We start from the raw sequence: 22,298 nt of genomic DNA, 5'->3' as shown, positions 1-22,298 counted from the left end.
GTTACTTTCTAAATGTAGCAGAAACTATGAGTGACCTAAGGAGCTGGAGCTAAGAGCTACCCATATTTCAGGGAAGCAGAGAAAACTGGTGTTCAGAGAGGGAGAAGAATAAAGTAGATAGATATACATAAAGAGAGAGAAACTTGTGAGATGGAGAATTCTGAAGGCTTCCTAATTCCTTGTCCTAGTGTTTCCTGAATGGGGGCTGAATTTTTTTACCTTAGATGAGATTTCTCTCCATTAGTTTATTTTATTATTTTCTCTTTGCTTTACCTGGTGTGAGCTGGTTCCTGTTATGTGTAACCCAAGAGTCCTAACTAATACATCGACTTGCAACTTGATGAGTGAGGAGGAACATCAAAACCTCTCTTCTTATTATAGACCATTAGTCCGATGGACAACCCTTGAAATTTCTGGGTGTTGGACCTGTAGTGTATGCCAGCAAACTATAAATGGCTAAAATGGATTGAAATAATCTGGTCTCTCACAGGAATCCCTCAAGGAAACCGCTAAAGGGCCAAGACCATGTGTTATTTGCCTTTCCCTTCTCTGCATCTGGCATACAGTACATGCTCAATACACATGTAGGTTGAAGTAGAAAACTATTCCATGAGAAAGCTATGTTTCTTGAGTATCGATTTGGAATTTAAAAACTTGGATGATCTATTGAACTGTTTTTTATAATTTTGACTCTTGCATTATTTTACAGTGTATATACCATGTGAGGAAACCTGAGCAGGGCTCCTGGAGTGCCCAGTTTTACATGGGCAGTGGTTACACAGGTATGTTAACTTTGTGATGATTCACTGAACTAAACACTTAGGATTTAAGAACTTCCAGCATGTATGTTATACTTTAAGAAAGTATAGAAAATTTAAATATAAAACAAATTCCTAACCAAATATGAAGGGGAACAAGGAGGCTCAGACCACAAGGCCACATCATCTGAACTAGGACCCCTTAAGTGCTGACTGGACAGACTGTTGTTTAAGATTAAACTGATGAATCCCTAGGCCCACCTACTAGGAATTCTAATGTGACACCTAGTGTCCTGAATGAAGAATAAGCAGGCTTCAGGCAAAAACATCCCATTATTAATCATGACATAGTCTCTTTAGATCTCACTGAGCAAGCAATGAAAATCAATGTAAATGACCCTTGGCAGTTTTCACTAATCTCTCAATCCGTGCTCGCTCCATAGACCCTATCTATGAGTCAATATGGCTTTTTTTTTTTTTTTTTCTAAATCTGTATCTTAATAGCACTAGTAAAGTGAGAGTGACCAGGAGTGATTTCTTTCAGGTAATATTTCAATTATTAACGTGTAAAATAGGGCTGTGTAAGCCTTCCCTCTTCTAAGCTTTTATTTAGTAACCTGGTACTGTTACAGTAGAAAGACAAATTCCCCTTGTTGATGATGTAGTTTTGTTATTGTTATGCTAGAAACGGAAAGCCTGATGGGAATGCTGACCCCTGGACGCAGGCTTTATAAACAGTGTATGCTTCACAGCTTTGGGATTGGAATATCACCCTAAATTCAATTACCATAGAACTAATTGAATCTGCAAGACTTGTAGCAATCCTTCTATTTCTTCACTTAGAGTTGCGGCAGAACATCTAAAGAGTCCTTAAAACTGTCGCACGGGACAGGGCACTGGAAGGCAGGAGAAGACATCAGAAGGAACCTTTATTTTTCTCTTTTAGAGTCGTAGAATATTATACTGAAGGGAACTTAACGACCAGCCAGTCCCACCTCCTCATTTCAGAGACAAGAAAACTGAAGCCCAGAAAACAGATGGGCTGCCTCCCCCAGTCATATGGCTTAAAAATATATATGTATACATGCATATACATATACACATACATTCTATACATATTACATGTATATGTATTTTTTTCCACGAGCTTTAGTGAAAGTGACCAGTGTGACCTCATTTCCTCACTTCTCAAATCCAGGATCCACCCAAATCTAACTATTATTCATAGCCTGCCTATACCTTATACTTTCTTACATCTATATCATTGCCCCCATCTCTTGGAATGTCATACTCCACCTCCCTAAACCCCTAACTTCCATCTTTTGAAATAGTTATCATTCATCAGTGATTAGCTCAAATATACCCATTTCTTGGATAAATATTTCCCTGCCGAAACAAAATTTCTTCTGTCCACAGCAACTACAACAACAGCACTTACATACTATCTGTGATGAACCATGCAGCTTGCTTATATTTGATCTCATTTAGTCCTTAAAATAACCATATGACATTGATACTATCATCTTTAATCACATTTTACAAATAAGGAAACTGAGGCACAGAGAGGTTAAGTCCCTTGTCCAAGGTGACTAAGCAGCCAGTGGTTCTGATGGTTTATTATAAATATGCTACATGTTATTATTATGGTCATGAGGAGAGGAAACTAAACTCTTTTTTTTTTTTTTTTTTTTTTTTTGCGGTACGCGGGCCTCTCACTGCTGTGGCCTCTCCCCGTTGCGGAGCACAGGCTCCGGACGCGCAGGCTCAGCGGCCATGGCTCACGGGCCCAGCCGCTCCGCGGCATGTGGGATCTTCCCGGACCGGGGCACGAACCCGTGTCCCCTGCATCGGCAGGCGGACTCTCAACCACTGCGCCACCAGGGAAGCCCTAAACTCTTTAATAGGGTTTTTTTTTTCTACCCCAAACAAACAAACAAACTGATTAACATATAGGGGTTGAGACCTTCCTTCTAGTTAATGGATAAGAATTCCTGAATTTCAAATCTTCCCTAGGTCCAGGTTTGGTCAAAAGTATAAGGCACTGCTACTTGAACTTTAATTTCAGGAAGTGGGCATGCAGAAAGTGTATTGGAGACAGTTGTTTTAGGATGAAATCTAATGACTATGTCTGAACCCTGCACCTCACCTAAGTCTGCTCCACCTGTTCAGGGTCAAACTGGTCGGTGGCATAAACACTCTTTGCACACTGCACAGAAGGCAGATCTACCGACCTACTGCGGATGTAACCTGAACTGCTGGACTTGAATACAACAGTTGGGTATGTGCACATTTTTCTAGAGATAAGTTTCATGATGTTCGCCAGATTCCCCAGAGGGGTCACTGTTTTAGAGGCGTTGTGGAGGCAGAAGAGCTCCAGGACTATGAAGGAAAAGAAGAAATTTCTGAAAAGATGAAAAGAATCTGTGGGAGGGTAGCATAGTTTTTCTTAGGTTTAAATAAAGCTATTTATTCCTTCTGGGGAGTGTGGGTTTGGTGAGAGGGTGTCCCTATATGTCAATGGCACCATTGTCCTTAAAGTATTAAAGCAGTCAGAACTCAAGAGACTTGTCTCACCCTCTTCCCTTCCTCAGGACACAACAGTTGAATCTGAGACTTAGACAAATGGAGTGACTTATGCAAAACCACACGGTCCAGAGCTGGGATAAATGAGAATCCAGTTCTCATTCCTTTTCATGGTCCCTCCACATTAGTTCACAGAACATCCTATCAAAATGATGACTGTTACAGCGAAGGGTCCCCACAAAAACTCAATATCCACACATGATCAGTGGAAGCAATGCTTTGTCATCTGGCTCCAGTGAGTTTTATGTAAGAAATAATCCTCTCTAATGCTTTCTGATTCCCAGCTTTGCAACATTCTCTTTCTATAAGAAAAGAATTGAATGGATGTTAACTAGACTTACTGTGGTGTTCATTTCACAATATATACAAATATTGAATCATTATGATGTACACCTAAGGCTAATATAATGTATGTTAATTATACTTAAAAAAAACTTTTAAAAAACTTAAAGAAAAGAATTGTATACTTTTCCCACTAAGGATGGAGAAAAGAGAGCTAAGCTGACTTCACTTGGTGTTTTAATTTTTTTCTTGCTATTAAATATCTTTCATCTTCAATTTCTCTCTCCCCTTTCTACCCCAAATACCTCAGACCACCACCAGGATACCAGGTGGTAGAAAATGGTATAAGCATGAGGGTTCTTCTCTTGGGAAGTAATAATCACCATGTCACAGTGTGTTAGAATTTATGCAGTGGAAATATTTCATTTGAACCTACACATCTCTATAGCAGTAAGAAATTATGATCTTCCTTTTAGAGATGATGAAACCACAGTTTTCTGACAAGAAGATGATCCCCTTAAGCAGAATAGCAACAACTTCTGTCTAACTCTGGATTTTATTAATTTCTTAATTTTTAGGGTGGTAAATATGGGAACCAAAGTCTTTGGGAGATCCCAAATGCAGGAAACATCCTCCCTGCCCACATTAGCTAACCAGATGTATTTATGCAATATGGAGCACTTACAGAGACAGATGCGTATATCCACATTACTGTGTTTTCTGCCCAGTGTATCTGAAGTTTTGCTTATGTATGTAGAAGTTTTGCTCTTACCTGGGAGAAAACTGAGGTGTGAAGAGCAGATTTGTCCTTGCCCACATGGTAAGTGAAAAGTTGCACCAAAGAGAACTATCACTCTACAGTGTAGAAATGTTCTTCCTAGTGATGTGTTAATTTTAACAAAATGTTACCATAATGAAGCAGCATATTTAACTCATGGAGGTTTTTTATAGCAGTACTCTGTATGTGCAAAGTAAAATCTGATAGTATCTCTAACAGAGTCTTCCCCCTTTTTTAAAATAAAGAACTTCAAGAGCAGAGTGGGAGGGTTTTAATGATAAAAATATAAAGAGTAGGATTCCTATCACCTTTAACTAAGGATAGGCTCCATTTCCTAGTTGTTTAACCTCTAAAAAAATTCCAATTCTTAAGAAATTTAAGATACTTAAGAATCTAAAATAACACTGAATATCATTAGAAAATTCCTTTGTCCTCTTATGATTTTACTTTGGTAAACAACTTTTCTCAGTATTCTTCTTAAAGATCACTATTTTTAATTAAGTTGAATCACGAAATGGATAGCATGGTCCATGCATTTTGCCCCTGAGATACTTCATTTTGAAAGAATCCTAGAGTAGAGTTGAAGAGATTAGAGTTGAAGGGAAATTTACAAGACATCAGTCTAATCTTTGATTCTGGGTAGGACTGTCATTTACAACATACCTGAAAGGAAACCAGGCAGTATCTATAAGAATACGACCAATGACAGGGACCTCACTTCTTAACACAGTGGTCTACCCTCTGTTCTCCAATTCTCGTCATTTTATAGTTCTTCCTCATTTTGAATAAAAATCTACCCATTCTTTTGCCTGGACCTGACTCCCAAGTGACACAAAGTCTCCTCTTTCTTCACATATGATTTTTGAAGACTTGTTTCCTTGCTTCAAGGTTTTGTTCTTCAAAACAAAAGATTTGTCTTTGATTTGTCCTTTGATTTGTCTTCCTCTACCTGTGGTTCAGATCCATCAGTATCATCCTTCCCTACGAAAGTCATTGTCCTCTCAATCTATTATAATTTCCTAGTCTCCCTTTTAAAATGTGTACCTCAAAATTTATGCAGCCTTTGGTAATCTTCAGAAATTGTTGCTGCTGAGAAATGTCCCTTGCTTTATGTGACTAGCCCTCTTCAGCTCACTGGGCTCTTTCAGTGACATTGGGTCTGAGGACCTACCTTTGCCAAGGTCTCATCATCCAGGTGATTCTTCTGAATCACATGTTGAAGTGCAAAATAAATTTTTTCCTGAAGCTTCTGGACCTTCCTTGGTTCTATCAGCCAGGCTCGGTCTGACAAAGGGAAAGAATGGGTAAGGAGGGGATAGAATGTAAGCTTCGCTGTATTTCACCTACAGGTATATAAGTGCTGAGTACCAGGCCCATTTCAAATTAGTTCCAAATTGCTTCTGAAGACATGTAATTATTCTTCTAAAACAAATATTTTATAAGCAATTCTATGATGACAGTAATGTATAATACATTGACATACAGAATCAGGGTGGAGGTAAAGACACAATGGTTCAAAGAAACTCCATGTGTCTTACTGTCTCTGACAATTTACATCTCTTACTCTTTCTCTGGACATATGCTTAGATTTTCTTTCAAAGTTTACGTTAATGATTTGTGAAGAAATGAATTAATTATAGAAGTGAAGAAAACCTATTGTAAAGGAGTGTTTTTGGAATTCAGAATCTCCCTTCCCTTTTATAAGCTAAGTTATAATTTATATAGCATCAACATGAATCAGTTAAAAAATTTAATCCTGAGTCCTCTTTTTCTATATTGAATGTTTAAATAATAGATAGGATAATCCCTCCTTCCCTTTAGCCTTTCCCACTTTCCTTTCTTTTTTCTTTCCTCCCTCCGTCCCTCTCTTTGTTCCCTGCTTCCGTCCTTCCTTTCTTCCTAGACGCTTTATACCATGGTGACAAAATTCAGCCCAGTGTCAACGCCTAAGGTTGAAACTTCAATGAAGAGACACCTAGAGTCTCCAAATGCTGAACAAATACTCATGGAAAAGAACTTGGACATGATCCTTCTGAACACAGTTCAGGTCAGGTGAGAAACTCGATTCTGTAATCCTAGACAGTGCCAGGACAAGTCTAGCCAACAGTTAAGCAAACCCTTACGTAAGTGAGCACAAAAGCCTTCAGTGACAATTGTCAATCAGAATACATTAAGTTCCCCTGCCTCTCCCTTCCCTAAACTATCTGGAGCTGAACAGACAGTAACTATTATGGCAAGAACTTGGGCGGAAGGGTGGGGTCTGGCATGCGATGGAGCCTACACAGGCTGGAATACTGTCTTTCCTCTCTTTTTGAATATGGCACTAGGCCAGGGTGGCAAACAAGGTATCTTGGAGTTGCAGAAGCCTCTGAGTGTGGGTCTGTTCCCCACTGGGTAGAATAAGCTAAATATCATGCTTCCAAACTCCGTGGAGTTTGATGGCTTTAGCATTTCTTCCTAGAAAAAGGCTCATAGTTCAGCTGATTTCTAACTCATAAGAAGCAGGCTTGCCGTCCAACTGGGGCATATCTTCATGGATTGTTTAGATTTGATATACCATGTCTTAAATATTTGCTGCTGGGAATTTACTGACTTGTCACACGCATACCTACGAGGACAGTGACTTTTGTAATGCTTTCTTTGATTAAGCAGGAACCAGACTGAAACCAGCTCCCTCATCATAGACTCAAAGGCTTAGAACTAATCTTCACCTGAACTATAATCAATGGGAGCAATCAAATGCAATGAGAAAACGGTAGGAGGAAAATTATTTGGCAAGTGGTTGCTACCAGAAATAAATATTGCTTGTCACTTCTTCCATTTATCTTTGTGCTGCCAAGTCTGGGAAACTTTCTAGGGTTTAAAAAAAAAAGAAAAAGAAAAGGAAAAAGCCTGGAGGAACAGCTTGATTTTAGACAGAGCCACAAAAGAAACTGTTAGTAATGATATGCCAATTGATAACTAATTTCCATTTTTGATAAAATAGTTAAATAAAAAACAGAAGCAGATTAAAAAAATCCTCATAAGATTTATCCTCATAAAAATCCTCATAAAATAAGTAAATAAAGCCTAACAGATACAAAGTGTAAAGGCCGTATTATGGGTAGACATAGCTAGAGTGACATGTCAACAGGGCCCATCACAGGGAAGATTAATTTCTTCCAGCCTCACTGAAAAATATGTTAGGTATAAGAAAAGATCAAGTCTCTAGAGATAAACAGGTTATAGAAGGAATGAGTCTCTTGACCATAAAAATGACCAGGAATGTGTCTTTCTTTTCATAGAGAACTGTCAATAAAACCGCTATTCCCTGACCCCAAATCTAACTGAACAGATGACTGAAAGAACAACTCTGACTTTTCATTCTGGTTGAACCATGCATTTATTAGGATTCCATACAGTTTCAAGCCAGCATATACTTTTAAAAAGAATTTCAATGGCTATAGTGCTATTTGATCTATAAATGTCATACCATACCTTCTTTGAAAACTTTTTGCTGTTTACTGCATTTCAGAGCTAGACGAGGTGTTTATTATTATGAAGCTCAACCCTCTTACTTTACAGGTGAGGAAACTGAGGCTCTGAGGGGTCAAGTGTTTAAGGTCACACAGATACCTGGTGACAGAGCCTGTCCTAGAACGTCTACCACCACATCGGAGATTCTTCCTTTACCAGTCTTTAGTAAGAGCCATTTTTTTCCTCTGCTGTCCTTACCTCCTTTTAAAGCTTCTAATATTGCATTAAAAAAAAGAGGCATTTGCCTGAAGTGAGAACGCCAACATTAATATGGATAGAAAAACCGATGACAGAGATATTTAAAGAGGAGAAAATATATGTTTTACTTTTTTTAGTCTCTATGCTGGCTTGTACACTCAGGTATATTTCTACTAAGTCTCACCTAACTGGACATTTTTGTCTATGTCCTTTATTCTTAAAATCAAAATAGAACTTAGTTATAGCTCAGGCCACTATTTGTCTTCATTTATCTGTTAAGAAATGATTATGCTTTTCTGAATCTGGAGTCACCCTTACCACACATCCTACTCTTGCATTTGGGACAAAACTGATATTTAAATTAACCTGAGGATACTTTTCTTTGACTTGTCCAAAAATATCACAAGCTTGCTAAAGAAAATATAGTTCTTTAAAGTTTCTTCAGAGCACCTTGGCTTAGGTAGATGCAATTCATGTTAAAGACAGCAAAACAGTTTTTTTTTTTTAAAAAAAAGGTAAGGACCTCAGACCTCCCTACCTGGAGATATCAGAACAGCAGATGAGAACAAAGCAATCTCTTCTTCAGTCAGCTGCAAGGAACACAAATTCTTTGCAAAGTCAAATGCTTCATTCACTAGGTCATCAGAACCTATAAAAGAAGGCAAATTAAATGAAAATACTTGAACAGAATGGGACAATAGTAAGAAAAGTCTCATAATCAAGAAGTTATTCAAGGATTTGCATATTAGGCACACAGAAAAAATATTTCTAAGTTCCTGACCATAACAAATGATTTAGTGGTAATTATAGAATGAGAAAATTGGGCAACATCTTGACCAGGTAATGAAAGTCAACATCACCAATGAGAGGCAGATAGAAATGGTTTGCACCCATTGTAATATCCAACTGGGAATATATAACCCCAATCTAATCTTGTAAGTTTGAAATTCGCTCCGACTAAAAAATTTTAAATTAGTGATTTGGGGATCCTTTAGCACAGACGTAGCATTCATAGAAAACCTAAACATGTATAATGGGCCATGGGCTGTCAGTCTTAGTGGCACTTATAGGATGTCACTGGCAATGTAGGATGTCCAGGGGCCTCAAGCTAAGCGAATGGAGATGAAGTGACTTTCAATTTGGTAATTTCCTGGAAATTTGATTGAGAAGCAAACATTCATTTATGTTTACCTTCTAATGAATGACTCGCAGGTCAGTTGCTTAGCCATTGTGAATTCTGGCAAAATAATGCTTCATCCCTACACGGATCCTTGGTAAATGTTTATTTTATGAAGCTGGAAATATACCCAAGTTGCTTGCCAAGGTTTTCCCTCCTTTCTTGAAAATCTAGCCTTGGAGATGACATGGAGGTATATCAGCTGCAGGAGGGAAACACTGCCGGCCCCGATGGATTTGCCATTGGCTACCATATCAACTGACAGCACAAAAGGTGAAAGGGCAGTGGCCTTCTTTGATGTCCGTGGGCAGGATATGGAACAAATGGCACTGTCAATTGTTAGAACCTTTCCTGGCACCAGCCCACCTTTGCTAACGTTCTTCCACGCCGTGCACTGACGACTGGATGTGAATGACACACTTCCAGAGACTGACTCTGTCCTGCGCTCCCACAAGAATGGTCTGGGGATCATTTTGGGCTGGTTGGCAGCCACGCTATCTGTGCTCCCAGAACTTCATGAATTAACAGGGAGAGAGTCACTACCCTGGGTGCGAAACAAATGAAAGAGCCCCTCTTTTAAGCATCTTAACTAATGATTGATTATAAATTTGCATAAGAAACTTAAGAGGTCACCCATGGACCACCAGTGGTCTACGTAATATACTTTGTGAAGCACTAAGCTAGAAGGTAAAAGAAAAGCTGATCCTACAAAGAATGCCTAGAATGCATCCCAGTTCTTTAGAATCAGTTTTTGTTGATTTCTGAATAAAGCATGTTGGTGTCAACAGGGTCCACGTTTCTTTCCTTCCTTTTATATTTGGAGGCACAACTATAAAATCAGAGGAGTTAGATGAAACACTGGAGGCTCCCCTAGTCCAACCCTTATTGAATAATGAGATACTACGTCATGTTAGAGAATCAAGGCATTTCTTATAGTGGAGAAACTGATGGTAGTTAATAAAATTGTGTCATCATCAAAGGTGAACTCACCTAAGGCCTTGAACATTTGCATTCCTCCATATTTTCCTTCAAACAGAACAGTGTTGTTTAATGGGTTGAAGGCACGGCACATTCTCACTAAAACCACTTCCAAGCAACCTATGAGAAAAAAATTTCAAATGTGTGTGTATATATATATAAAGAGGTTACTACTGCATATAGGTCAAGAGACTTTAAAAAACTTTAAAACACACACATAGACACATAGACACACACATTCAGAAACACCTCAAGATTCCTTCCCAAGTAAAAAAGAATTATGTTAGATATAAAGCTCTCTTGAAGTCTACGTGAAGAATTAAAGATAAAATATACTTTAAAGGTGACTAAAATGAAGGGCAAAAACATTTTCTTCAGAAGCATACATTTCCCCCCCCCGCCATTTTTGACTGATAATGAAGTTAGTTGCAACTCTTGAATTCACTGGTGATCATAAGTGGCCCAGAAAGGAGATTTGCAGCAGGCAAGTTCAGTCTGTTAACTTCTGTAGAAGTTTTGCTGTTGGGGTAACCTGTTCTCTCCTTCAGTTTTTAACACACTCCATATATATTTCTGCATACAATGACTTCAATAGGGACACCTTCAGGATGTTTCTTGAGGGTACCATTTATGTCCTGGTATCTTTGAAATGAGGGTTTCTTGGTCAAATACGTTTTGGCAAAAGGCTGAACATTATCCACTCCAGGGAGTTATAATCAACAATCACAGGTCAAAGGCTGTTGAAGTCCCAACATGAAGGAGTTTGTTCAACCCTGATGGACCTAACATTTCTGAGTTCTCTGTTAGCCCAATGGTGGCAGGACCTTCATCTGCAGCCATAGGCAATTGTGGTTATTGTATTCACTGTTATATCTCCATCACCTAGAAAAGTCCCTGGCACATAGTAGGTGCTTAATAAATATTTATTAAATGAATTAGTTCACTACCTTTGTTTTTCCTTCTGAACATTTACTGACATCCTGAGCAAGTACTGCAAAGTTTCTCCACATTTTGGAGAAATGGGCTTTTGCCCCACAGTGTGTTGGGAGGTGACACCCAGGCTCAGAAGTCAGACATTTGCATGAGAACATCGTATAGATGATTTGGCTACACCCATGTTGTACCCAACTGTACCCCTGGTGCCTTTCTTAATGCCTCCATGTATATTTACGTCTGTGTTTTACTTCTTTGTTTTGCTGATGTATCTGCTTTCCCTCATATGTCACCTTAGCATAGGGGCTTACGCATAAGAAGGAATCTGCAAATATTAATTGAAATAATGCTTTTCTGAGAAAAACAATAATAGGTACCATTTATTCACTATCTACAATATGGAAGGCACTTCCCTTGACCCCTTACATTCTTCTGCATTCCATATCTCCTACCCTTAAACCCAGGTGGGCCTACATGACTGCCTTGACTAACAGGTGCAGTGGAAGTAACCCTATGGGACTTTTGAAGCTAAGTCCAGAAAAATGCTACACACTTCTGCCTGGCTCTCTTGAAATGCTAACTTTTGAAACCTAGCAACCATGCTGTGAGAAAGTCCAAGCAGTCTGTGGAGGATAGGAACTGAGGCCCCACTGAGCCCAAAGCCTTGACTGAACTCTGGGCTGTCAACCAGCACAAACTGCCAGCCATGTACATGAGCCAGTATGCAAGTGGGTCCTCCTGCCCTCAGTCAAGTTGCCTCAGTGAACACCACAAGCCGTCCCTTGCTAAGCCCTGCTCAAACTGTAGCTTTGGAAGCAAAATAAATGATTATCGTTGTTTGAACTAAGTTTTGGGATTGTTTTTATCCAGCAACTAATACATCAAGCTAATGTTTGAGTCAAGATTTGCACCAACTTTAATCATCTGGTAAAGAAGCAGCAGCAACTTAGAATAATTATGGCTCAAGTTCAAAAGGCAGCTTTTCTCCACACCTCTTTTTTTTTTTTTTCTTTTTGCGGTATGCGGGCCTCTCACTGTTGTGGCCTCTCCCGTTGCGGAGCACAGGCTCCGGATGCGCAGGCCCAGCGGCCATGGCTCACGGGCCCAGCCGCTCCGCGGCATGTGGGATCCTCCCAGACCGGGGCACGAACCCGTATCCCCTGCATCGGCAGGCGGACTCTCAACCACTGCGCCACCAGGGAGGCCCTCCACACCTCTTTTTGTACAGTAGAAACTAACACAACATTGTAAAGCGACTATACTCCAATAAAAATTAATTTAAAAAAATAAGCCAGCTTTGCCAGATACTGGCTATGTGGTATTGAACACAGCCCTTCACTTCTCTGAATCTTTACTTCCTCTTCTATACGGTGGAAATAATTACTGAGCACACAAGATTAAAAGAGATGTCACAGGTAAACATAAACATATATATATATATATTATTGCATATATATAAATTATGTTATTATTATTTGCTATAGCCCAGGACCATGAAGGTTCACATGAACACCATAGTGGTTCTTATTTTCTATTTTCAAAGGGGGCCAAAAAAGACAAATACGTTATTTTTTTCCTGTTTGGATAATGGCAGCTGCAAAGTCAATCATGTGCAAAGTTTCCTGAGTTGCTTCGTAAGTGACAGTGTGTGTGTGTCAGAGTGTGAGGGAGAAGTGGGGGGAAGGATTAGAGCAGAGTGAGTTTCTCCCGGTGTATTCTGGCTGCAGGCTATCCTCATTAAAATGACTGGAAATGACCACAGAGGCAGAGCTCAGCTAGCCTGGATTTTTTTCCCCCCAACAGAAGGCAAGTAGTACATTTTAGAGCCAGCTCAGCAATTCGGCCACCTTGACACGCTAATTACTAGCACTGCCTGTCAAGCTGGGTATCTCAACCTCCACAATTAATAGCTCCACTTTCAATAAGCAAAATTGTATTTGACTTCAAAGGGGAACTGAATGACTATCAGGGCATTTTTATTATTGAGAGTTTCCTTTGGGAGTTGGCTGACAGCGTGGGTGGTAAAAATGAGCTACATGTTGGATGGAGGATTTTCTAGAACTAACAGCAGGCTAAGGGTCAACCACAACCTGGTCTAAAATAGGCCCCCCATGAATTTTCTTGCTTACCTGACTTCAGAAGCAGGATTTGATCATTCTGACAGAGTTCCATGAAGCCTGTTATTCGCTTTGCAAACTCTACCACATATTGGATGGCGTGAGTGATCTGGATGGCACATTGCTGCCACAGTGCTTCCCTGGACTTCAAGAGAGAAAACACAGAATGTACATGGAGCAGAGAACAACTTGGAGACTCGGTGAAATACTCAAGGTTGCCCTAACTGGCGCTTACCTGTCACCTGGGGTCCATGGTAGGAATTCACCCACCTTTAGAGGAGAGGCAGTATTGTCTAAGATACTGCTTTGACCTCTTTGAAACTTGATACACCACAATTATCAAAGTAATGAGGCTACAATAATGGAAATGTTGCAATAGTACAAAAAGATAGGCATTTATAGTTTCTTGATTATTCTGCCTCCTTCTCCTCACCTAAACAAACTCAAGCTCTTAGTCTATTTTGTAAAATCAAACTCTTACACTGAGGAATAGCAATTTCACTCACAGGCTTCCACAAATTATTTCCACGTGTACCTGACAGACACTAAATCTGTAATATTTTTATGTTGTGTTCTTTTCCCAGAACTTAGGGAGACTGTTTTTTGGTACAAAAAAAATTTCAAGGGAAAAGACATCAAATCAGATCACTCTCTTAAGTAATATAGAACCCCGGAAATGTATTTTGATCCTTGGGTTATTTTCTTTGGAATGGGAAACATAAATCCAAGTGATGTGTTAATTCTGTTTCTTATTGACCATAACAATACCTATGCTTTTGTCTCCTTATTCATATCAAAGTGGTAAGATTTAATTATTCCACTGGAGGAAAAATCAGTATGTTGTAGTCATATATTTATATATAGACACATTTATATATTTTATTAAAATTTCATTTACCGGTAGGTTTTGTGATTATGGATCTCAATCCTGTAGAAAATTAATGTGAGTCAAAACAGCAACAACAAAAACAGCAAGAAATTCCTTCTCTTAAAACCTTCTCTAATGGACACAAAATAATCAAAATAATAACAGTAAAAATGTAGGGTGAGTTGTCCCTTTTTCCTTTGGTCCTTTTTAAACATGTAGGGCAAGAAAAAACATTCAGAATGCTTTGTTGCATATCTTTGTAGTGTAAGTTTGCAGCTATTATTCCTGCTATGACTTTTTCAATTGCTTCTATTCCTTGCCTGGCTGCAAGAAACCACTATGAGATGTCCTAAAATCACCTGATGTGGGCACAGTCTCCCCCGTCACTCAAATAGAGCAGTGATTTTCAATCGGGGTCGTTTTGCCCCCCAGGGAACATTTGGCAACATCTGGAGACATCTGGGTTGTCACAACCATGGGTGAGGGGATGCTACTGGCACCTCGTGGGTGGAGACCAAGGATGATGCTAAACATCCTACAATGTGCAGGACAATCCTTACAGCAAAGAATTGTCCAGTCTGAAATGTCAACAGTGCAGAGGTTGAAAAAGCCAGGAACAGAGAAATCACAGAAAAACCCTTCCTGTAGTTTCCCAGAGTACCTTGCTTTGATACACTTTAATTTCTTCATACGTGTGGATCTGCCATGCCAGCTGGTGTAGCTCCTCCATGGTGTATTGACATGTCTCCAGATGGGACTTAATGATGTTCTGCGCAATTCGATCTATGAGAAAGAATATCAATTTGAGGGTCTGTGAATAAAATCCCACTCTGCGGAAAGAAACCTGATGTTGATGTGTTTCCTGTAGGAATGCCTTTTGGAGATACTCCAATTGTATGAGCATGTCTTTAACATTACTATCTATTTAAAAATCTCCAGACAAACTCTTTATTACTTTTTTTCAATTTTCAGTCTTTTTATCAAAATTAACTGCCTTTTCCTGCTCTTTTTGGTCACAAAACTGGGGTCTTAAAGTTGTAAAGTGTTCAAATAGATATTTATTTTTAAAATAAATACAAATTACCATGTACCATGTTTCTTGATATTTGGCCTGAAAGTCCACTCACAGTCTTGTGACACCTGTCACACTGCAACAGTCAGTGCAAACTCCAAAAACTTTAAAATATTTGGAAAATCACTAGATCCTCAGTGTTTATCTCAGAAAGGAGGAATTGAAATATAAATGTGTTGCTTATATTTTAAAAAGGGAGGATTAAACAATAATCTAAAAAAATAGTTTTCTATAGAGGAAAGAGAAGAGAATGGGGGCACAGGAATAGAAGCCAGACTTCTCTGATGGTATTATTTTTGTAGATTTGACTTTGGAACCATGTAGATATCTTCCATAAATAATGTGAGAGGGAGATGAAATGATACGGACTCATGAGGTGATAATTTTGAAGCTGGGTCATGAGGGCCCTTATATTCTTCTTTCAAATTTTTCATAAGATAAAATATTTCCCTGAAAAAGTTAAAAAAGAGGAAATGGTTTTATTCATTAAAAAAGTATAAATAAACACAATTTTGGGGGGCCATTTATTCCAAATGGGTTGTATTTAGCATTATATCTTAAATATCAATGATTTTGGGTTTTGAGGTATGGGAGTTGAGTAATAGAACCAGACATAAGAGCTCTCCTTAACAACCGGCAGTGAGTCCCCTGAAGTTGGATACAGCTGGCAGAAGGTCCCCTCATAATCCCCCCTCTGCTATTTGAACATGTGAAGGTGACATCTTGGAATTCTGCACTTAGGAATTCTGTAAGTGGGATGTGAGTAGAATGAAGATGACCAAATTTTCTGCCTGGTAACTGTTCTTGGCTCATATAGAAATGGAGTTTTTCTTGTGTTTCAGGTGGTGCCATTTTAAATGCAATTTCTGTTCTTTCTAAATAGCAATATTTCATTTCTCCAGGATAATTCTCAAAGCAGTACGTAGGTACTGTTTTCTTTTTTTACCTTGCTAAGCTTCTGGTATATATGGAGTGAAATAAATTGAGTTTTAGTAATGTAGAGAATAAAAAATGTAAGCTTAAGCTTCTAATGAACCTTTGAAATAAAAAAAATCTCATATATCCATTGCCTGGCACATTATAAACACTGAACAAATGGTAGCCACGATTGTCATTATTAGGACATTCTACATAGTTTTTCATCAGAGAAGGAATCTGACCACCCAGTGGAGATGAAACAGAGCTATTTAATTTTGGAATCAGTGCTACTGAAGGAAGATATTTTGATATTTATTAAAGTTGTTCAATCAGAACTATAAACTGATGGATGTAGAAGATGCTACAAAATGCTAACTTATGATTATGTCTATGCTCTATTGGATTCAGCATTGAGCATTTCTAGACTTTCATTGCTTATCATGCTATAAAACTCCTTTCTTTAAAAAAATCCTATATTCAAAAATTTATTGAACATCCTCCTATGTTGTAAAAAAGGGCAGGAAATATTCTATACATATTAAAATAGATTGGTATGTCATGGTTCATCATTTTTCAATTTCATTTGGGCAGTCTAATTACTTAGACTCTTAAAAAAACATATCTATTCCTCAGTAGGTATATAATGAAAACATAAGATTTTTATGGCTCTATAGTTTTCAAACCTTTATCTTCTTGGTGTAGTCTGTTTTCATTTTCAAAGATACACCGATTTGTCAGTAATTTACAGGCTTCAGGGTTTATAAGCAAAATTACAATTGCACTCAAAATTGCACTATGAAAAACTTTTTATCTGTTCCTTTACAATATCTCCTGAGAATTGCTGGCCAAGGTTTAAGAATTCCCTGGCCTTCTGCCACCAAAGTTTAGGGTTCTATGGGGTATGAGGAGTGGGCATAATAAACATGTGGGCAGATTAAGCAAAACTGAAAGTTAAATCCACATGGATGCTTTAGGACTCAGCTCAGATGGCTGTTCCTCGAGAAGGTTTCCCTGCTTCCCAGTGTCCTCACGTAGAAGGGCCAGCTGCCATTACACTTTAATTCCACCCCCCAACTGAACCTTTATTCCAGTCAGACTCCCACTGTGCTTATTTGAGTGGATGTTTCTACACCCTTCAAGATTGTGAGTTTTCAAGAGATGGACTGCAGAACCCAGCATAGTGCCTTCATATATTCATTCACATGTTCACAAATACTTCTTGAGAAGCTATTATATACCAAGTTAAGGTACAGAGTTTAAAAAAAGACATTTTCTTTTTTTAAAAGGATCTTATAATAATATCATGGCATATCATGACGTAACAAATGCCCTGAGTTATTGTGGAAGCCCAAAGAAGAAAGTAACTAACTCAGTCTGAGGAAGGCAGAAAAATATCCACAGAGAAGATGCCTGTTGACCTGGGTCTGGGCAGGAATTTGTCACATGAAGAGAAAGACGGACCTCAGGTAGAGGGGATGATGGAAAGGCACAGAGAGAAAACTAGCTCTGAGCTAGATAACTGCTGACATTAAACTTTACATCTTTACAATCCTTACTTTTTACAAACAATTTCCCTTTGACTGAGGAAAAAAGTGAGGTTCAGAAAGAGTGAGTGACTTTAGACCCATTTTTACAGAGCTAACAAATGGTGTTGAAATCAGCTATGTCTTTTCCAGCAGAAAGTCCGTAGTGTTTGCAATACAGAGTTCATTGAAGAGATGGGGAGAAAGAGACTAGGGACAGACACTGACTGGAGATGGAACAGCTGCGTAAGCATGGCCATGGAGTTTGGATTTTACCCTGTAGGCGATTAAGAGCTGGTGGAAGCTGTGAAGCAGGAGAGTGACATGGTCAGTTTTTTGTTTTAAAAGGGTGATACTGGCCATGGCAAAGAAGATGAGATGGCATTAAGGAGTAAGTGAGATTAATCAGGCTGTTGTGAAAAATACAGACAAGATATGAGGAGCTTCTAGAACAGGTGAGAATGACAGAGACAGAGTGGAGGGGCTAGATTCAGGAGAATTCTGAAGGAGGATGCATAGGACCAGCAGGGTGTGTGTGTGTGTGAGAGAGAGAGTGAGAGAGAGAGAGACAGAGAGAGACAGAGGGAGACAGAGAGAATTAAATATAGTAGGTACTCAGCCAATGTTGAGTTAGTAAAGATAATGTTGAAAATATCCATCCATCCATTCGTCCCCTCGTTTTCTGCTTTGACAAAGGATTTTAGAAAGCTGAGACTGACCCTTTGTTTGATGATTTTAAAGCCTAAGCACTCATGATGGCTTTAACATTAAACATGGGCAATTATTTCCCATACCCTTGTGGGGAGAAGTAAAAGGCAAATCTCTTTTTGACATAAGACATATATCAATGAAAGCTAAGGCACAGTAGCAGCAGTAGCAGGAGTGATCCTTCTCCACTTCCCTTCATGGGTCTGCAGTGCAAAGGTGAGCCACGTGCAAAAACCGGCTTGACCCTTCTCAAGGCTCAGGCCGGGGGGTCAATAAACCACACAGTAAAGCTAGACTTGGTCCCTCGGGAGCGAGGCCTGAAGGCTCATTCTGTCGATTAGAAAGATGCATGAACATCAGAGGAGATGGTCTGCTTGGACTGAGAGTCTGCAGTTGTGAAAAGGGGAGAAGGATTTAAAAAGAAGGGACAAAAGGGAGAGACAATGAATACAGTATGCAGAGTTCCTGCTGGGAGCCAAAGGAACTTTCAAGAGTCCTTGCCTGGAAAAATAGAAAAGGTAATAGTAAACGCTGTCATCTCTAGGGACCAACCACATGAGAAAGTCCAGACAAAAAGACTGAGGTAAAAGAGCAGGGGATATGGAATCTTTCTGGGCAATCGCACACCCTTCATCCGTTTCCCTGATTTGGATTGCTGTTGCTTCTCAGAGCCCAGTTTCGGATCCTTTAACCAGCTTGGGCTGCAGAAAGCACATGTTGAAGAAGGAGTCAGCACGCACTGTGCCGGGATAATGGGTGCAACAGAAATATGACTGAATAATGACTGAATAATGGGAAATTCAACCACCTTCAGAGGTGACGCCCATGGACTCTACACTCTCCTTTTCCTGAGAACAGGAATGAGGCTAGAGATTTCTTAAGTGGACCTGAAAATGCAGCTATATCTTCTCAGTAGTTAAGATTCTGTATGTATCAGTGAGACAGAGCTTTGTCCACTTCACTAAGAGTATGTGGGCTGTTTGATAGTTAATAAAACAACAACAAGGAATGAGAACAACAATTGTATATGCTCAGTCCAGTCATTCCTTTTCAGTCATGATGAGGGGAAATGTAAACACTGATGCTGGCAAGGGAAAACTGGGTGTGTAATTATAGGTTAATAGTAAGTCCATGATCCTTATTTTCTATTTGTTAATTTCATGAAAAATATCCTGCTCTCACTTTCTCTTGCATCTCTTTTTTTTTCCCATAAAATTGCTGTTTTATTTTTAGACTTTGACCCTTATACTATTCTTGAAGGAAGGCTTATTGGAACCCAAAACTTATAACTAATTAATAGAATTTGTAACTTCAGGTATTAAGTAACTTTATGAGATAGAAATGACAACATGTGATACAAATGAAAGAATAATCCTAGAAATCTTTAAAATAATTGATATAGAGATATGTTTTTGGCACAGGTTGTGGTGATGGTTTCATGAGTGTATACTTATCTCCAAACTCATTAAGTTGTAGACATTAAATACAGACAGATTTTTGTATGTCGATTATATCTCAATAAAGAGGTTTAAAAATAATTGATATAGGCAAATATACTTTATCATTTTTGATGAAAAATATTGTTAAAATTGTTAGACTTCCCTAGAAGCTTTAGGGGTAATCTTAAATCCACTTATGACAGGCAATAAGAAGAGAGAAATTAAATTTTTGAAGGGAAAACTAGAATAAAATTGATGGTAATTCTCAATAGTGTGTGCAAAAATTGTAGAACCCTGGGGCTGGAACTAACCTCCTTCCTTCATTTCCAAATGGACTGTATCTAAATAATTCCAGAAATTAGTTGGGTCTCCTGTCTCTCTCTGCAACTTTGGCTCTCTCCCCCGCACTGTGATCCTCATCAATCATCACTGTGATCTGTGGAATAAATCAAAGAAGTAGGAAGGAAGTCCCTCCTTAAAGTATTTACAGGTGGTTGAGATGTGCATGATATGTGTAAATGTTAATAATATTTTGTGTAAATTAATTGTGTAAAAATAATATTTTGAAGTAATATTAAAGAAATATATGAAAAATAAATTTTGTTAAGTCTTAATTCATATAGAAAAGCAAAGTCTGGAAAGAAGTCATCTAAATTGCCTAGTACTATGTAGACAAAAGGTTACATCTGCTTATTTTGGTGAAAAGTAAGTAAACTGACAAGTAAGGTGACAATTTCTTGTTTATAACTGTAATGTTATAAAATGTGGACCAGCTTGCAGCTACTAAAATAGCAAGTGACCTTCTGCAGCTCTGATTTCAACCACTCAGCGGGTTTTTTCCACCAAAGGGGCTTATTTTAGCTCTCACTAGACATTTCAGCAAATGGCGCTCTCCAAAGGCTACAGTGTCTCAGACACGGATTGCACGGGTGGTTTCATTAGAATCCCACATCCTGGGAGCGGGGAAAGTTGAGTGTATCTTTAAAAACTGCTGCTTTCAGTGTTATTACCAAGAGCACCCGTGGCCCAACTGTATCAAGGCGAGAAAGCTGAGACTCAAAGCTATATATAGCACTAGAGGGGGCTGCATCTGAAGTCCCTAATTCTTTCTCCTCCCCCTCCTTTTTTTTTTTTTCTTCATGAGAAAGGATGGTTTCTTCTTGGTGAACTATACCCCCTATTCATTTTCCTCCATAAGGGATTTTTTTTTAAACTTGGAAGTATTCTTCTTATAATACTATATCTCAGCCTCAATCAAAATGATTAATGAATTTTTAATTTATCACTTGCCTTAAGGATCTAAAGAACTGCTCAATTCTCTGTTTAGTTTATACTACTAGTGTGAAAGGGGAATTCTTAGGGGATTTGCTTTGAATTAATGGCAGGATATCTCTATGGACTTGCTCAAGGCAAGTTTTAAGTGCCTGCATTAGGTTTTCAGAATATCAAGATTCCTCAGAATCCACACTCTGAGGCAGTAACTCTAATATATTAGAACAACTGGTTTAAAGGTGAAACATTTAACCAAGTGTGCATTTTGTCTTTTTGACAACAGACTACCAGTTTTATAAGTTTTTGGTCATTAAATAGAACAAGTCTGGTGGTTAGTGTGTAATAGATGAGTGTCAGAGAGGACAATGTTACTTTCGAGACCTTTCTGATTTTTCTAATCTCTATTTAGAGACGATTATTTTGGGGGCATAAATAGAATTGTGCTACCAGCATAAAAACATCAATATTTAAGCTTAAAACAGCCATCTATTAGTGATCCATAGCCTCAATAGGGAGGTAATATTTTCAGCATTTAAGTTCTTCAAATCTTTTAAAGAAGAATTTAGGGGCATAAATAACCCATAACTTATTTGTTGGCTCCGTTTCAATGTCCAACCACTCATTACTATTTTACCAGTGAATTAGGAAAGCTTCAAATTTTCAAACAAATTCTATTGCCAATTATTACATCAGAGAATGGCATAGCTGATTTTTACTTCATGTAGATCTGAACCAAAATGTTCTTAAAGTGCTTCAGAAAAATATATTAACAAAATATAAGATTGTTACTAACTATAAAAATGATGAAAATGTGATAAAACTCAATAAAATATGAACACAGAGAAAAACAGTGAAAAAAATCAGATTAATACTACAAGTAATAATATCTGGGAAAGGACTGAATGAACAGATTAATAAATAAAATGGTTAAAATTTTATCAAATTTCAGGAAGTTCAGGTGAGAGCATTTTAATAGGAAGTAAGAAAACTGAAACTAAAGCAGAAAGAAAAAAACTGAAAGAATCCATAGGGCATTTGTATTTAAGCAGAGTATATCCAAAGGAAAAAACATCATACACAGCAAAACAAATTATCTACGAGGGTGCCTTCTTAATAATTTAATAATGGAAAGCTGTCTTGGATCACAAGTGTTTTGTTTCATTGCAATACTGCATGTC

General features: G+C 38.4%; 1 protein-coding gene across 1 annotated transcript in view; it reads right to left on the bottom strand.

Moving 5' to 3' along the window:
• RORB (RAR related orphan receptor B) overlaps positions 1 to 22,298 on the bottom strand; it is a 179,180-nt gene that overhangs the window by 5,397 nt on the left and 151,485 nt on the right. Inside the window, exons 5-9 of the mRNA XM_060100898.1 lie at positions 14,850 to 14,971; positions 13,333 to 13,465; positions 10,283 to 10,390; positions 8,654 to 8,764; positions 5,573 to 5,685 (exon numbers count right to left, since the gene is read on the bottom strand). Of these exons, the coding sequence (XP_059956881.1) occupies positions 5,573 to 5,685; positions 8,654 to 8,764; positions 10,283 to 10,390; positions 13,333 to 13,465; positions 14,850 to 14,971 (587 nt within the window). The remainder of the gene's footprint in view (positions 1 to 5,572; positions 5,686 to 8,653; positions 8,765 to 10,282; positions 10,391 to 13,332; positions 13,466 to 14,849; positions 14,972 to 22,298) is intronic.

The sequence above is a fragment of the Mesoplodon densirostris genome, chromosome 6 (genome assembly GCF_025265405.1).
Source record: "Mesoplodon densirostris isolate mMesDen1 chromosome 6, mMesDen1 primary haplotype, whole genome shotgun sequence".
NCBI classification, from domain to species: Eukaryota; Metazoa; Chordata; class Mammalia; order Artiodactyla; family Ziphiidae; genus Mesoplodon; species Mesoplodon densirostris.
This window is presented reverse-complemented; position numbering and strand designations above follow the sequence as displayed.